At 32.2% G+C, this 19,761-nt stretch overlaps 1 protein-coding gene across 1 annotated transcript in view; it reads left to right on the forward strand.

Moving 5' to 3' along the window:
* LOC149425201 (uncharacterized) overlaps window positions 1–19,761 on the forward strand; it is a 138,137-nt gene that overhangs the window by 36,630 nt on the left and 81,746 nt on the right. The window contains exons 2-4 of the mRNA XM_089650749.1: window positions 10,905–11,075; window positions 12,605–12,717; window positions 13,367–13,507. Of these exons, the coding sequence (XP_089506875.1) occupies window positions 10,905–11,075; window positions 12,605–12,717; window positions 13,367–13,507 (425 nt within the window). The remainder of the gene's footprint in view (window positions 1–10,904; window positions 11,076–12,604; window positions 12,718–13,366; window positions 13,508–19,761) is intronic.

The following is a 19,761-nucleotide window of genomic DNA, read 5'->3' on the forward strand; positions in this document are numbered from 1 at the left end:
TCTAAGTTTGTTTGCTGTAGAGGTTATATGTTCTTTCCACTTTAAATTGCTATCAAAAATAATACCTAAGTATTTAATTTTAGTTACCTGTTCTAAATAAGGGCAATCACATATTATCGGATTTGTCAGGTTGCAAGCACAAATTTTAATTTGATTTTCTGGGTTTCTTAAGGAAGGATTAATACTAAATTCAATGTATTTAGTTTTGGTCACATTCATTGTTAGTGTATTATTGTTTAACCATCTTTTAACCACAGTTATGCCCCTGTTAGCTTTTATGTATACATCATTCCAATTGCTTGATTTGAAGAGGAGAATCGTATCATCAGCGAAACTTACAATTTTGGCATCTATTTGAAGATTACATAATTCATTTATGTATATTAAGAACAGGGTAGGACCTAAAACACTTCCTTGAGGCACGCCGTAGTTAATTGGTAATTGATTGCTATTGCAGTTGTTGATTTTCACACTTTGCTTTCGGTTTGACAGGTAATCGCTAATAATAGTAAGTTCATCACCATTTATACCAATATTAGATAGTTTTTGTAAAAGTTTAGAGTGAGAGATAGTATCGAATGCTTTGCACAGGTCTAAGAATATTGATATGCATTTTGATCCCTTGTCTAAGTTTTCATTTAGAAAATCGGTAACTGTTGCCAGGGCTTCGGAGGTGCCTTTATTTTTCCTGAATCCAAACTGGTTGAGTGATAGTATGTTATTTTGTTCAAGGTATTCAATTAGTTGATTATTAATAGTTTTTTCAAAGACTTTAGATAGTGAATTTAGTAATGTAATTGGACGATAGTTCGTTATGTCCGCTCTAGAGCCTCCTTTATGTATTGGGATTATGATTCCGTGTTTTAGATTGTCGGGGAATCGGCCTTTTAGGATGCTTAGGTTAATAAGATTTGTTAAGGGAGTGGTTATTTCTGATGCAAGTTTTTTTAAGGCAATATTTGATATATCGTCTAAGCCAGTTGAAGACGAGTTTTTTAATGAGTTTATGATCAATCTAGTATCTTCATTTGAAATTTGTTTTAGACTAAAATGGAAGTTGTTGGGCAAATTTGTATTACAGCTTAGTGAACTGGAGTTGGTATGGTTTACATCGATATTTTTTGCGAGTTGTTCACCTATTTTTGAGAAGTATTTATTTGCATGATTAACAATAATATCGGGATTACTAGAAAAACTAAATATTTTATCATTTACTTTTAGTTGTTTTAAGTCATTCGTAGGATTAGGTTGAGAGTGGGTGGCTTCTTTAAGTGTTTTCCAAAGTTTTTTAGGATCATTATTACACTTTTCTATTTTCTGTTTGTAATATATCTCTTTAGCCTTTCTTATTATTTGGGTACAAATGTTTCTATATCTTTTATAAAAGTTTCGAAGTTGTATATCATAAGGATTGTTAATAACGTTTTTGTGGAGTTTGTTACGTTTACGGATAGATTTAATAATAGTGTGGTTAATCCATGGCTTAATTGGTAAAATATTATTTGGTATATGTTTTATAATTATGTTTGTATGTTCGTTAATGGTAGTCTGTAAGTAATTGATAAAGTACGTCCAGGCGTCTTCTGGATTTATAATGTTAAGTAATTCTGACCATGATTTACTCATCAGAGATTGACGAACACAATCATAATTGATTTGAATGATTTTTTTCTTATTTGTTGTGTTTTTATGTTTGTCTTTTCTGTTGCATGTTTGTATGGAAAGAATAGTGGTGTAGTGGTCGGTAAGTGTAGATTCATATACAATAGATATTACTGGGCAGTTGGATTTGACCATGACGGGTACTCTGAATAAAACGTGATTTCACACATAATAAAAATTTATTCGTTGATATGAAATAAATATGAAAGTAAGGTACCTATCCATAAACTTAAATCATGTCAATGACTTACAAACACTTAATGCGAACAATGTGCTTGCATCTTCTTGGAAAATATCAATAAGTCAGGTTTTTATGTTGTTGTTTTTAATTTTAAGCATGATTCCAGGTTCTCATCAATAAGACGACTTCTCAGTTTACTCTTGATAAAGTGAATGCTTGAAAAGATTGTTCGCATGAATGTATAGAATCAAAAAGGGAAAGAACAGCAAACGCGAGTTTTTTCAGCTGATCGTAAGAGTCCGGAATACTATTCCAGACGTTAAAAATGATCATGTCTTCCTTCTCCAGGTCTTTCAAAACAGACAACTTGTGTTGTGAACTAAGATCACATTTGTTCCTCTCCAATATTTCCAAATCAATACAAAGACGTTGAAATTCAGAGCTCCATATTTCCTTGTTTTTTAAATCCTGCAATTGTATTTCAAAGTCACCAATTTGAATGCTAAGGCCGCTCTGCGGTTTTTAAACTTTGAAACCTGCTAAGAAATGCTTCCCTCATATTTAAAATTGGTGTTTTGAAATGGTGTTTGTCAATAGAGGAATTATTTCAGGAGTTTAAAAACAGCAGAGCGACCTTAGCATTTGTGCCAGAGCCGCAATCGAGGAGCCAAAGAGCCGCACGCGGCTCCGGAGCCGCACTTTGCCGACCACTGCCATAGACGATGAGACTAGATTTATTCAAAACAGATTTTAAAGAAAAATTGCGCAAGTACATACCCGGCCGAGTTTGCAAAACGTCTTGAGTGATCGCACGTCATAATATGAGATTTTTGACTCGCAGAATTCGAGCATTTACGATTTTTTATAAATTCTAAAAATATAGGATTAACGCCAAATATAGCATCAATATAATCAGTTCATATGTCTTCGAATTAAAATTAAGATGTATGATTTTATGAAATGAGTGCGAGAAATTTCTATCTCTAACGCCAATCACTAAATTCATATTCCAGTTAATGACACGAGGACTGGAGTGGTCAAAGACAAATACGTTATAAATCGGTAGAAATTCGGAATGCGGGGGCTTAATTAAACGCAATTTTCAGAGGTTCTTGTTGGCCGATGCTTTTACTACATTTTTTAGTGTAGATAATATAATATGTTACAATAATTAGAGTCAAATAACTTACTAAGTTTTTTTTATTCTAACTATCGTGATTTTGTATATCAACAATTTTTTAATTTAATTTTTAATTAAATTAAAATTAAAATTAAATTAAAATTTAATTTTTTTTTTCCCAAACAATGTACATGTTTATATGTTTGTAAAACTATTAGCACACACGAAGATGTGAGCTAACTTAAGATTAATAAATAAATAAATAAAATAAATAAATAAATAAACAAAGTTTACATAAATTCATTAATATATTATATTGTGTTGTAATAATGATGTTGTTTTTGGTTGATTACTGCGGTAGGTACATCTATCATATTCGTGTGCAAACATTTATTATACTATTGGAAAACCGCAAAAGTCGGAAGAACCGCATTCAAAGTAAAGATAATGTCATTGTAACCTGATGATTTCTGATATTATTTGAGATATTCACCACCAAAATTATTATAGTGATTATTCACATCTACCCTGATGATGGATACTGCATTTCTGTCCGAAACATTGGCTAAAGAAGGAGGTAGCGCAACACGGCATAATACCCCAAAAATAAATCACTATGATGATTTTTGCCATAATAAAATTATATATTATACACTTAATTAATTATTCCCGGAAAGACGTCTTCAAAAGCTTATAGATGACTAGATGTAAAGATGTCTTCGTAGTTTTCAATTTGTTTATTTTTTTTGCTATGATTCATCTATTTAAATATGTTTAAAAAATACCTTCTTAACCAGGAACTTGAGTCGACAACTCTACAAACTGAGCCAAATCCCGATTGGATAATACCGACATTTATTGCGTATGTTTACTGCTGTAATGTCATCTGATTTAAGATAAATTTTATATTTTGTCAACGGGTGTGTACGTGATGGCTACCAAAAATTGATCATTGTCATCGGCCACGAATCTATCTGCCAAGTTCCATTTGTCGGGAAGTGGGTTAATTTTCCAAGATTTGCATCCATTCATTACCAAAAACAAGTAACGTTCAATTAAAAAAACACATAATGTTTTCTATCTCGATTTTACCAGTTGACTTCCTGCACTACATCGACTTTTGTGTATTTGATAATATATATAATAATGTTTTTTGTCGCTCACTATGCAATTGAGGATATTTTGTATCACTTTAGTTTTAGCAAGGTCTTGACTTGACACTTCTATTTCATTTCTATTTTCTCATGTCTTCCCTGTTTTTCTCTGCTTTTATATACCATCCTTTACTCTTGCATTGTACATTGTCCCAAATCTCGTGTCGCTTTGTAATATATTGTACGTTAGTCCGTTAATTAATTAATAAATAAATAAATTGACAATTATACGTTTCCACTATTTTCTTTACTTTCATTTGAATGTTTGCGACAATCTATCCATTTGACCACTGTTAGGAATAACCATCCATAATATTATTATTTTTATGAGCACTAGTTACTTCAGGGCTTTGCTCGAGTTTTAATTTTATTTGACGATTTATGTGTTATTTTATTTAATTTCTGAAAAAATAACTTTATCTAAATGCTCCATAGCTCATAACTGAAATATCACTGAAAAAAATTTAATAGTTGTATTACCAAGAAAATATAGATAGAATAATATCACATTTCTTTACGTCATAGCTCACAAACACATTTCTTCTGCGTAATTATTAGTACTTAAAATTTGTAAAAGTTGCGTAGTTTTGTGTGATTTCACTCAAATGTGCTTTACTATTGTAAACTTAACCAGTTCATTGCCAATATGGGCGGACCAATTACATGTAATTTGTAAACCTATTCAATGGTCATGTTTTGAAGAATTACTCCTACATTGCTTACATATAAATAAAATGATACACAAAGCAATAAAAAGAGCACATGCATTGATAAAATCACAACATGTATAGATAAAAAACGGGTTGTAAAATAATATAATGTACGATGTAAAACATGAAAAGATATTAAAAAAAATTATGATGAAGATTACAAAAATGCTACCATATTTATGCTACTATTATAAATTAATATTATACTTGTATATGTTTTACTTGCGTAAATATTGTTAAACTATAGTATTAAATAACCAACCATTTTTCAATAAAGTTCTTAATTTCTTTGTTGTGTTTTGTTTGATATTTTTAAATATTTTAATAATTAAGTATTTATAATATTTTTGTGCACATTGAACTTTTATACACATATTTTTTGTAGGTACCTACGAGTATTTATAGAACAATGACCTCATCGCAAAAAAAACATCTGTTTATGACATCATTTGATCACTTGGAAGTAATTTATTTTAAAATTGTAAGATTTCAAAACTTCAAAAGTGTATTCTAGAGGTTTGTCACTTTATCTTGAACTGGTAGTGCATTATTAAGTGATTAGTTAAGTTAGGTATGCACTGCTGATATTACAGTCCGTGATAGTCCACGATTAACCTCAATACCTTGTTGAACAATACTAATTATCGCTCCTAGTTCCATAATATCCCGCACTTCACAATCGTCATGAATGGCAGAGTGGTTTATGTAATAATTTGCGTTAAGTAATTTTGTATCTAAGCTTTTCTGTCTTTAAAGCGAAGCACTACGTAGTAATGCAAAATCATGTGTTTCTGGTTTGAAAATTTGATCGCTAGAAAATATTATAGATGTTTAATCAAATACTGGGAGTAGAACTAGGGCTGCCACCTTTCAAAAACAGTAGACCCGGAGATTTTAGAAATTTAGTTTTTTTATTAAAATAAAACTTTTTTAGTGTGAATTATTTAATTAAGGCAAAATGTCATGGTAAATTACCATTGGTAATGTTTTTTTAAATATAAATGACCTAACTAGTGCTAAGCTGACTTGAACCAGCTTGACACTTAAAACTATATTTTTCATTCTGAAGGGATTGTTTAAGCATCTTTTCTTGCTCAGGTTTCTTCAAAAACTCCAAAAATACTTGGCAATTCATATTGTTATTAATCCTCACAATTAACTCTGCCTTCACCATGTCTATTGACAAGCAGTTTCGCTCGTCTGTCCACAAATTTCCCATTAAAGAAAAGACGCGTTCAACAAAAGCATTGCTTATAGGGATTGAAAAAGAAAATCCAATAATTTTTGGCAGTTCGGTGAAGGTTGAGGTGACCTTGAATAACTTAACCCATCGTAAATCAACAGGCAATGTTGAACCACTAGATTGTACGAACTGAGGAAATACTTGGTTTAATTTTCGGGTCCCCTCATAAAGTTTATCTTCGTCGACATTTTTCATACCAAGTGATTCGACAGCTTCTACAGTAATTTCGTAACTTACTGCAATTGTTAGATCGAATTTGGAAAACATTTTGAATACAGAATCCTCAAAATCATACTATCTCTTTATGAATTCAAGAATTTTCCTATAAAATTCATTGGCTTCTTTTTTTTTAATTGATCCTGATCAGAAGGCCTCAAAAACTTTATGTTTCTCATTATGTTGGCACCGTAAAATTCATCATGCATTCACTCAGTCAGACAGTTACGCGCTCCGCGCCGTGATGGTCGTCTGTCGATTCGCTACCACCGCCCGGTCTGACCCGGAGATAGTGATGTTAAACCCGTAGCCCGGACATGCACCATGCAAACCCGTAGACTCCGGGTCAAACCCGGAGAGGTGGCAGCCCTAAGTAGAACACATCTTGGCCATTGAAATAATCGAGAATTATTGTGATAAATCTTTATAAGTCCAAAAAAAATAAAGTATCAGGCCTATAAGACTGCTATTATTATTATAGTTAAAAATCTCCTGCTTACGAAAACATTTTGGGTTACGGATCTGTTGCATAATGTGGAAAATTAATTTATTTAGAAAATAATCGTAAAACATTAAAATATTTGTGCATGAACTTTGCAAAATAAAATAAAATACAATCTTTTTGGCGACGTTTTTTTTCTTGCATAAATCAAAATAGGTGGTTGGTGTTAAGAGGAAGCTACAATCCAAAAATGTGTATATTCTTGGTATGCCTTATATTGTAGGTAATAGGCATTAAAATCGCTTGACAAATGGAGTCTAGAAACGTTCGATTTCAAGCATAAAACTGTTTTTTTATTTATTTTGTACATAATTTTATAAGAAAGCAAAAAAGTTAATCAAGTGAAACTTTCACAGAAAATCTTAGCTATAATACTGTATTTTTTAATTTGTTTATGTGTCTTGTTCTGTTTCATGTTTCTTTTAGATTTACATACATTTCTATTAAAAAATATTTTTTTAGTAGTTTACATTTATATTTTTTATAGAATAATTTTTTTATTTGTATTCAACTCAAGCGAAACGATAGGAAAACCTTCAATTTATCTAAAACATATTTTTTGGTATTCATAATGTCCACGTATTCGTTATAAAGATTAATCAAAATAGTGATTTAGTATTAAGTTTCACCTTAAGGGGGAATGTCAACCTTATCGCCATCTACATACGGAGTGTTCTTGTTAGCGGCCCGATTCCAAATGTTACACGACGTGGTGCAGCGTATTACATGACACAAAAAGCAATGCTAGTACAATCCTGAAGTAGAATAACAAGTTAGAAACATGATGTATGCAAGTAATGCGTCTCAAGTAAAACGTCCCAAGTACACACACACTTTACACGGCAACACGATAAAATACATTTAAACACCATACATACTCATGATGGCAAGCAATCCATTGGTTACGAGGGAAGCAACATATACAATTGCCTCCCAGACGAAATTAAATATGAAAAAAGTATAGGTACATTTAAAAAAAAATTGCTCAGTTTTATGCTCAATCAACAAAACAATGAAAGTGAATAATATCAGTGTGCAATATATTTATGTGTAATATATATGTTATTTCTAGTTAAATAAGTGAAAAATGTAATTTTCTTTTATCTAGAATAAAAAAATAAAAAAATAAATAAAAAAATGCATCTGTATGAGAACTGTGTTCACATTAACTACCGCTGTAATCTATCCACATATCTGACTTACTTTAACCAGTGATTTCAGAGCTTATTTAAAGTAAAAATATGGTGGAAATTTCTGTCCTCCTGTGGTTTCCGGTGTCAGGACGTCAGGAATCATGACGGGCGGTTAGGTACTCGACTGTGTGACCAGTAGCAACATGAGTTCTTGAAAAAACTAAAAAAAAGACTTGGTTAAATAGGTTAGTTTTATACGACATATCCTCTACTTTATATCATTTTTCAAAAGTGTGTTGAATTTCCACTGTCTTAAGTTGTCATGGAACCAACTACGTATGCGAATTGTGTACATAAGTCAAAGCAAGTTAAGCACAATACAACCATACCAAAAAATATTTGGAGAGTAGAATTTATTATTCTATTTGAAAAAAATATTTTTTTAGAACTTTGTAAATTATTATCGATGACAGATCAACTCAGAACAGTGGCAATTCAACATACTCATGAAAAGTGATGAAAAAACGTGTGAAATAGGTTGCATTAGGTTAGGATTATAGGCCATTTTATTTTAATCTATTTTTATGACTTCAAATCACTTTCAAAAGTATGTTGATTAGTTACTGTCCTGTCATGAAACAGAATTATCACCTTCATGCAAGATGCAAGAACTGAATAATATCGTTTTATCATTGATCAACAAAAAAACTCATCAATAAGTTCAAGATCTCTAAACTTTTAGACACCTATTCATGGCATGGATTACCTACAGAATACCAATTTAATATCCATCATACAACTGAACATATTCTGTTGTTTATCAATACGACATGGGCATCATGATCCCAGATTAATTGAATAGAACAAAAGGGATCAAAGATCAAATACTTCACCAGCATAAATATGCTATGTATAAAAACATACTTAAATAAATCTCGGCAATGAATAAGTTAACATTGAAAAAAAGTTAATTCTTTCTTAGACGCTTCTACAGAAAAGTTAACAAGAATAGCAAATTAAGAGTCGCGCTTTAAAATTAAAACTGGCAAAAAATATATTTATGTTCCAGCGACTTTGAATGATTTATTGCAAAAGTCAACTTGCTTTTGTGATTATTACATAATCATTATTATGTACATATCATTTTAGTGTATGGGGGTAAAGTACTACAGCTCCTCAAAAGTAATCAGATATGTATATTTCTCATCACAGTCATACATTTAATCCTTTCAACACCAGTGTTCTTCCTAAGGAACACGAAGAAAAAATTAATATCTCTTGATTTTTATATGTTTGTATATGTATATTTTTACTGCTAGTTTTAAATCAGTGGCGGCTTGTGACTTAGCGTGAAGATTTTCATGAATTCCGTGAGGCGCACGGCTAAACACAAATCTTCATTCAAAAAATCAAATTTTCGAAAAATAAAAAATAAAAATCGTTGTGGACTAAAGAACATCTATAGTGCCTAATTTTTCAATTTATCACTCTATCATACCCAAAAGTCACGAGCCGCTACTGGTTGCAATCCTTATTCCAGCGACAAATCCGTAAATATAACGAAGGATCGCGTTTAGACCGTTTCACTAGGAATGAGATACATTATTTATTTTTTTATAGTTGTCTTTATATTTATTCATGTTACACTGTAAATTATATATATGTATATATATATATATATATATATATATATATATATATATATATATATTTTAAATAAAACAATTATTTGTGTAATTTTTTTTCACTTACACAAATTAACCCCTTATGGCCTAAAACAACGAAAATCCAATTAGTATTATAATCATAAAATATGGTCTGAAAGGGTTAAGGGCAAGGGCAAGGTTTTATATAAAAATAAATAAAAACAATATGCACTTACATACTCGACATTACTCTTGAAGTCTTGGTCACAACATATTATTCTTTTTAGTTTTCAGTAATTAATTTCACAAATAATTGTTAATTCCATTTTAGGAATATTTTTTATTTACAATATATTTAAAAAAAAAAACTATTAAGCCTGTGACAGACCACGCTATAAGCTAGCTATATTTTCGAGGCTTGGCCTATTTCAGCGTATCACTCTCCGTAAATTCCCATTGGTAGTATTTAGGGAGCAATATGCTGAAATAGGCTAAGCCATAACATGATAATATATTAATTTGATTCTATTAATGTATTAAACGCGTTCTACAAATGTAATGAACGCGTTCAAAAAAGTTCAATAACTACATTCCTGAATTCTAAAATGAATTTAAAAAAAAGTATCTCATTCAAAAAATACTTTACGTGTTCTGGTACTGCCCTGAAGAAGCTACTGTTGTAGCGAAACAGGGTTGGCATTAAGTGTACATAATAAAAGTAGTGTATACTATGTTATTAATATTATAATGTCACATCACAAAGTATCTGCTGAAGATACGAACAAAATTACGTATTTTGGTGACCATAAAAACCCAAATAACCATGCAAACATGGTATACCATGCATCTGATAACAAATACGAAGTAAACCCAAACCCGCTTCTCAATTTAGGAAGCAGGTTTAGGTACCGCCTCCCCGGGAACCATTTATTGGATAACCAACACCTCTGCCATAGTTCAACCCAATTGGTTCGCTACGTTTGGTGACATTGCAGGGGTGCCCGGGTTCATCGGGTGAGGTGTGTTTACATCTTTCCTTCCCAGAACTTCTTCTCCCTCCTTTCCTTCAAAAGACCTCCACACAGCATCCTCAAAGATGACATTGGCCCTAAGGGAAATTATTTTCCTCAGGTCCTCCTGAGTGGGTTTAGTGTAAAAAAAGTGTTTGCACAGAAGACCCAACACAACAAAAAAATAGGGTAGCCAGAAAAAATTATGGTAATTCGTAAATAATGTATTTCTGGCAGCCCCAGCAAGCATTCTTACGTAAATCCGTAAGTAGAATTAATTTTAACTAACTCTCCAAATAATTAAAATATTGAATTTATTTGTTTCAGACGCGTGCATCGCGGTGCAATATTACGCGCTGAAGGCGAAACCCGCAAAGTCTGTGCAGCTTGCGGTGCCGGTACCGTGGCCGAGTGCGCATCATGCGCGTTGCCCGTCTGCGCAGCCTGTTGCACTGACGCGCCCGGACCCGCTAGATGTCGCCCGTGCGGCAATGACAGGTAAAAAAACTAAAATCACTTGCCTGCTCAAGCTTTAAAAGATTTCATTTTTGGTTAAATTATTTTAATGAGCAGACATTCATTAAAATCTAACCTATCCTTCATAATAAATTTATTCTCACAGTTGAGATATAAGCTTTGTTCAAGAAATAACAGATGTCGCTCTTGGACTACATTAAGCTCCATGAACCCAAAGAACGACATCTGTTATTTCTTGAACAAAGCCCTTCCCGCGACTGAATTTGTGTATTCGACAACAAGAACGATGGATGTTACGTATGAATGTAAATGGAGAAAAAACAGAACAATCATGGGATGTATTATTGCAGGATTAAAATTCATGCAAATAACACAACAGATCAACGACAATAATTTACAGTATGATCAAGTAAAAAATATTCACGAAAATGTACTAAATCATAGGTGTACTTTATCGCTTGTCTGAATTTTTGACACAGCAGTTCCAATTTTGAAAATGACAATGATTATGAACATGAATTCGCCCACATAACACATACATCCACACACAGACACACATGCACACGTACACACACACACACAAACACTCACACACACCTCTCTCCTTCCCCAGCACACTAATTTAACTTAACTTAAAAATGTAACTTAACCGTAAAATGTATAATATACCTCATATGCATATATGTCAGCGACATGTCATTGGTACCAATTATCGTACTAACTTTTATAATTTTGTAACTATTGTCATCTATGTAATTATGTGCCGTTTGTTTCTGCAATAAATAAAATAATAAAATATAAAATATAAGTTTCTATTAAAATATTATATTTGAAGTAACCTTATGGCTTATCTGAATTATCGATAAAATCAGTTCCAATTTTCAAAATGTTTTATTTTGAATTTAAGTTAATTGAACCATAGTTAGAATCAGATACGGACCCACAACCAAAATTAGTATTTTTGTGATCAGGGCCTTCGTCTTATTTATATGAGACCGTAACTATTTTGTCCTGCAACATGATTCATAATTCAAAGAGAAAAAAAACATCAGGGCCGGAGATAAAAAACTGTGCGTAATTTATTTAACTACTACCAATTTTGGTACATTCATATTTAACTTCTATTGCAGGCAGCGTAAATTTTTAGCTACATTTTTCCTTTTGTAGCAAGTACCTTTTGGGATTCGGGTTACATAATGTGGAAGACCTCTTGCACTTCTTCATACCTACTCCGAAGCGAGGATATAATACATACCGAGGATATAATACATACCATACTTCATACCAAGCCTATCAGAACCCACCAATCAACAAAGCGCTTGACGTTTGTCACAAATTAGTGAAACTGCCCCCATGACAATTTATACTTACATATACCGCAAATTTGAGTTCCTCTCCGTAATATATTGGTGCATAGCCTTTTTTATGGAGAACAGGGATAAATACATATAAAAAAGATAACATTTGCTGTGACTAAACATCTTGCCTAGTGTTTTCAGAACAATTTAAACGTAAACTGTTTTTTTTAATACATATATTATTGTCTCCAGATTGGTTCTAACGTCTCAGCTGAAGGGCAGTCATTCCTTCTTGCAGCTGTTGAGGGATAATTTCTATTTCGGTTCTTGGTCTGAAGAAGACGACAAACTGAATCATTTAAAAGGTTTGTACCTTAATCCTTTTATTTTTTATTACTACCTACACCGTCCAAGTTTCAAAGAATAAAAAGTAAAAAAACGTTGTTCCTGATGACGTCATATTCCAATACATATTTAAAAACTTCATGATGGTTGATGGATATCACGCTGCTTGCTGAAAACAGGTGGGTTTATCTTTTCAGGACCAGGAGTGGGGATTACAGTAACAGCATTTAAAATGATACATTATATCATTGACATCCCAAACCACGTAGAATGTTATAAATTTCCAAGACCTGCTATGATATATTCGCGTTCAGAGCCGGCCCCATGCGGGCCCAATTGGAACAGTTCGAACTTGTGATTATTTTTCACACAACAATACAAATAGGCCTAGGCGTCTACTGGTTTTGAAAGGGGGCGCAAAAATTGTATTCGCGCCATGAGCCGTCTGGCTATGTCTGGTATGAAAAACAGTGTTTTTTATTCAGATGTCAAGACATTTCGATCTTTTTAAATACGACGTGTTTAATTAAATATTTTCACTTACGACTATTTATTATAATTGTATTTTTGTGTATTAGCGCGCTCCCTCTATTATTCGCATTTACTTATCTCCCTTTTGAATCGTCTTCTTTTCTTTGAACGCTTATAACGGTGCCTGTTTTCCTTTAGTGTTGGGGGTTCGGGGGGGAGGCAGCGAGGTGGAGGCGGAAGGGCGCCAGGTGCGGGACTTCCTGCAGCAGCTGGCCGAGAAGTTGGCTGGAGGCTCCCTGGATGACGTCAGCGTCTCCAGAATGTTCCAGAACCCTGAATGTAAGTTTTTTGTTGAATATTTGTCAATCTGCTTCTGTGGTTTTATTTATTTTTATTCATTTTGGGAGCTTTTGTGTGTGTGTGTTGTGTTTTTAAATGAGGTACGATATGTGATAAGCTTCTTCAAGCAGGTAGTTTATTAGCAGGATGAAAAAATACAAAGGGAATTTAGGTACAAACAGAAACATATCAAACATAAAAACAAAAAAAAATATCTTAAATTTTGGGTTTTCACAAAAAGTTCAGCATAAACAATATGTTTTCAAAAACGTAAACATAAACCAAAAATCAATGGATAGCGCGATAAGAAGATTACGATATATTTTATTAATATATTTTTTAATTTCTTCATAAATTTTAAATTTAGTAGGTATAATAATAATGAAAATATACTATATGTCAAAACATCGTTTTGAAGGCCGAAGCAGCAATGCTGATTTTAGGGATTTTTAGATTAAAAATAAATTCTTCCATTGCAATTCCTGAAATTACCAAAATAATTATTACTATAATGCAATTTGAGATTTTACAATCACTACTGGTGTCTTTCCGGTGTTTTCCCAAAAAACACAACGGCGTACAAGTAATCAATATTTCATTTGTTTTTCTACCTGATGAAAATGTTAAATAAATAGTTTGGCGATATTTTCACAGGTGGCGCCGAGTAAAGTTGTAGTTTCTTTATTGTGGTTCATGTCGTAAAAAATATATCTGAAACAAGTATTTAGGTTTTTAATTTGCAGCGAAACTTATTGGGCAATTTTGGAAGATATTCTTCTCAGGCATCGGACAACTTTTTGGGAGACTTAACTCTCTTTTTGGGAGATATAATATCCCAACCTGACACGGTCTCTTTAAATTTATCTTATTTTGTAGTTCGGTGAGAAATTTGATTTAAACAGTCTTATAACGAGAGAATACCGCGTTTTCAGTTGGAAATAAAAAATACTATTAGCTCCCCTGAAAATATTTTAATAATTCTAAGACACAACATTTAGAATTTGAAACAAATTTTTAAAGGTTTGTAAATTTTTAAATAAATATCATCTTGTTAAGTAACAGTAAATTTTATAATACCTTTGTCAAAATAAATATGTTTTTTTTAGTTACGTCTAAAGTAGTTATTTCAGTTACACGATAAAAAACCATTGGTAAGAGAGTTAAAAACTTTATCTTTGTTTGCGTTCGAAATTTTAATTCTATACCTCAGAAGTCAAAGGTCGGTTTTCATATTTTTTAAATTGTTCAGGTGAGAGGAAATACTAAAAATTTTCCTTTGAACATTTTAGGGATACCAGACCTTTTATGTTGACCTAACTTAGTTTCACATTGTCGTAGGATAACCGTCTTTATACCTCTGTATAGATACTGAAAAAACTAAAAATTTCTAATACATAACTCATTTTCACAAAAAACTGGACAACCGACCTTTAACTTCTGAGGTACAGAATTTTATGTCGATTTGTACTAAAATACTAAAATCTGAAAGAGTCTCATCTGCTTTCAAGAACGATACTGTACATAAGTAATCTTACATAAGTTATATTACGAACATAAAAAAACAGCGGAATGTCCTCTAATCCTTGTAGTATATCTTTCAAAATAATTTAGTTTGTATATATACTCGTACCTTGGCATTAACACATTATGCTGCGTATACACTTCGCGCCGTTTGCGGTTGCTTCGTTCCTTTCCCATAATTCGTGGCATAATTCATAATGTGCTTCGGTTCCCGAATGAATACGTAGCATAAAATATTATTACATAAGTACATTATGTACAAGTTTTTTCTAGTTAGATTTGTGCTCTTTGATCAATGTTCGCATTTTTGTGGTTAAGCAGATGGCAATAAATTATACTGCAAAGTGATAAAACTAGAAAAACAAAGTTATGTGATCATAAAAATAGCACCTAATAATAGGTAAGTACAGTTTAAACTGAAACCTTTGTACCTATAACACTTAACAATGTTTTCTCTTTTTACCTACAAAAAGAGAACTAGAAAAATTGTTTTTTTATTGCAAGAGATAAATTTAATAAAATAAATAGGTATCTTTGCATTATTACTAAACATAAAATTTTCTTAAATAGAACTGATGAAGTGTGTTCTTGAACGAAGAGAACGATACTTTATCTCGTCTTTCTCTGACAAATTTATGAAATATAAATAAATTCACCCTTAATATCTGCAAAAGAAATGACCACACTCTGGTTGAGTAGTTGAATCATCCGCACGGGGAAAAATGAGTTTTGCTAATTTAATTAGGAATCTCTTCAAATTACTAGTAATCTGGTTACAAACGGGATTGCACGCTTTAATGACTGAATTAACAGGTTTCCTGTTAAACTATTCGTAAATAACGAATAAATTTCATTCGTTAAAGGCCTGCAATCCCGTTTTTAACGGGATTACCAATAATTTTAAGAGATTCTGAATAAATTCGCAATACTCATTTTTCTCTATGTGGAAATGTTACAGACACACATTGAATTAGTTTTTAAAATACAAATTAAATGCTCTATGAAAAACAAACTTGAAAAATTTCAAATGACTATCAGTAGGGCTTGCAAAACCAAACCCAAACTTGAATTCAAACAATCCAGAATAAATACACCCCCCTCCCCCAACCCGTTATATTTAAAACCCATTCTGAAAACAGCGGGAATTCTCCCATCAAATCTCTTTAATAAAACCCCAAGAACTCAAGATGAAACACAAAATTAAGCTTACAGAAGATAAAGATATGATGGGAATACATAATATATATATGCTTTCAGAGACATGAGTTTCCCATACGCATTTGGCAAAGCATACCTACAGTTAATTTTCATCTAGTAGGTATGTAGGTAGATACTACGAACCCGCGAGTACCTATGTTATTTATCTGAATTTTCAATTCAATGAAGTTAGTTCGACATGGGAAATGTTTATTCTCACCTGTGTCCACATGTGTATACATACATAAATATACTATTTGTTTCAATTAATTTAGCGCAACTAAAGTATGATTTATGATACTGCAATCATCTCTGATGGCTTCATGCTTTTGCCTGTCAAATGGATGACATCTATGAAAGTTGCATTGGAAACCATCTTATAATAATGATTGACATGCCTACCCATTATAATTATTTAAGAAAACAGCTTATCTCGAATTAGTGATGGCCATAATCGAAGTACCGTTTACCATTTTAATACTTAAGTGATATTTCGTATAGCGGTTGATGCTAATGACGCGAATTTTATATATTTATGAAAAATTAAAAAGAATATTTTAAAAGATGATATTTTAGATAAATTTTAATGTAATTACTTACATTGTAGTGATTTGTTTTTGTGGTATTATGCCGTGTTGCGCTACCACCTTCTTTAGTCAACGTTTCGGACAGCATTGCAGTGTCCATCATCAGGGCAGATGTGTAAGTAGATGTGATTATGATGCACACTGCAATGCTGTCCAAAACGTTGACAACAACACGGCATAATACCCCAAAAACAAATCGCTCTAATACTTTTGGCCGTGAAAATCTCAAATCATACAATTACTTACATTATGAGTATGATATTTTAAGAAGACATGGGAAATGTTAATATTAATAGAGATAACTATGGTGTTTTCAACTTCATAGTTTGGCGAGGGGTTTTCAGTAACTTCTGTAAAGATGTTTTAAAATACTAGACAGTTATTTTTCTCATAATTCCCTAAGCCAAGATTTTGTTGACTTAATTTAGTTATTTAATTTTATTTATTTATTTGGTTTGATACTGTGTGGGGAATGTTATGTAAAGTTACAGCTAAACAATTAGAGCTTCAGAATTAATCATTATTAATTAAGAAAACAAATGAATTCATTCAATTTTTTGAAAATTCGTTTTTTTCCAAATAATCGATCTTTTGATAAAGGACATTAAATTATTTATTACTATCTCGTTCATTATAAAACCTGGCGGTGCGGCAGAGCGGCTTCGACCAAGTATTGATACATTAATGCGCCGAAGTATATATGTATGTAAATGGTGTTAAAAGGAAATATTTATTGATGGTGTTTTTATTGCCTGAAATGAAGTATTACAATCGAACAGTTAATGATAGATTACGGTTTATCGCAATAGATACCTCGCCTCGCAACAAGTTACATTATTCTTGATCGAATGGATGTTCGAAGGCAGGTAGGAATTCATTTTAACGATTTTCCTCGAATAATGTATTATAAAATTTGTAAATTTAACTTCCTTATCTTCTATTTCCAATAAACATTTGTTTTCCTTGGAATGCAAATAGCGGCTTATCTACTTAAAAGCGTAAATTATTATACATTGTTCATAGTTTTGGTTAAAAATACAACGCGTGTAAAAATTGTCGTAAATTATATTCTTTTTACACATTCCCAATTTTCGTATTTCCCTTTTACGAAAGATTTCACGTAAATAACTTTTCTTTATTTACATAAATAACATTTTTTATGAATCCCTGTGAATCTGTTTCATCCGTATGTAAGTCCGTCAGTTTGAACCTAGCTCGGTGACATTCGACACGCTTCCATGATTTTTGTTATCTTCCTTTTGTTTCTATAATTTGTGCATCAATCTTAGATTTTTGAAATATATATTTTTGATTTTTTATTTTATATTAGTTTCTATGATAAAGTTTGTACATGATGTAGCCATAAAGCATAATATAAAAATGGTGTCACCGTTTTAACAGGGTTATAGGATTTTTTTTTCCTCACAAGGGTTTCCTCTTTTGAGACGGCCTGTGGTTTTTATGTTTGTTTCTAGATGCTTTTACATCGTCTTCTTAATGTTTGAAAGTTGATTATAGCTCTTTTCTCTCAGCCATATTTAATTTCATTTTAAATATATAAATTTCTGTAATGTTTTTTGTATGATTTGGTAGAGCATTATATCGTTTCGCAGCAGAAAATTTAAAGTTTCTCTGTCCAAAAGATGTGTTAAATCTGGGATAACTAGTATATTTTGGTTTATTGCCCTGGTTGGGTATTTATGTTGGGCGCTGATTTTTATTTGAGTTAAATACAACAGTTTTTGAACAAACCTTTTGTACATTAAAAACTTGAATGTTTTCTCAATATTTCGTCTGTTGGAGTTCTAACCGGAACCTTCAGAATTGCCCCTGAGAGTGCTCAAATAAGATAGCCATCCAGTTATCCCATCTCTAATTGTGACTGATAATCTCATTTTTTTCTTCCATTTATGTCATAATATAGAGTTTTTTATGGATATTTTGTTGTATTTTAGATGTTCAGCTTGGCCATGTTTCAGATGATGGGATGTTCTATCGCTATCACGGTCCGGTTAGTTCTGCGATCGCTTCTCTCTCTTTAGCCCTCCGAAGCCCTCCGAGATGTAAGTCCCTACTTGAAAGGTACTAAGCTCACGTGTGGATTTGCTTAACTTGCACCAAATCTCGTGTACAATTCGTGTGTATTTTTGGTTTGAGATATCCACTGTGTGTTGTGTTTTGCACTTTTTTGGGCTGTAGGAAGATAATAACAGGTCCCTACAATGTTTAAAATGAGTTGGTTTACGTGACTAAATAGGACCTGTAAAACTTTTTCTTGACGAAATGTTCACCAGCTAGGCTACTTTAAATTTTAAAGTTTATCTAAAAGAGCAGAGGGATAAAAATACACTGTCTAACTACATAGATATATATCTGGCATATAAAAAGGTTTATGATCATAAAGCATAGGTTTATGATCAAGTTGATTATAAACTAATACCAGACATAAAATAGTCGTAATAGTCGTACACTGTGTTAGGTTAAACGTGAAAACAATTAAATAAGAATTTCCATGTAACTATTCACATTTTTTTTAAATCACTTGTCAATTTTCAATTAATATTGATTATTATCTGCTATTATCAAAGGATCGCTCACAAATATATTATGTACGATTTTTATCTTAAGTGTGCTTGTGTCTGTTCAGTGTAAAGATAGTGGAACTATGTCACCACCCGGTTGGGCAGCGTTGGGATGCAGATTAAGGTAGGGGCGGATGTAGGAAGGGATTTATTAATGCGAGATGCCCAGATTATCATACGAAGGAGGGTAAACAGATGCCGGTAGCTCCACATACGAGCCTACTTACACAAAACAAGTCCAAGAAATGACCCGTTTTCATGAAGCCAACATCAACTGGGAACGGGTGCTCCACTCATGTTCGTCGAGTTTTCCGGGCACAATGCTGCTAGCTCCATAGAGCAGGATACATTAAAATACCGGTAGAAC

The sequence above is a fragment of the Hesperophylax consimilis genome, chromosome 3, assembly GCF_061612785.1.
Source record: "Hesperophylax consimilis isolate HC1 chromosome 3, BYU_Hcon_1.0, whole genome shotgun sequence".
NCBI classification, from domain to species: Eukaryota; Metazoa; Arthropoda; class Insecta; order Trichoptera; family Limnephilidae; genus Hesperophylax; species Hesperophylax consimilis.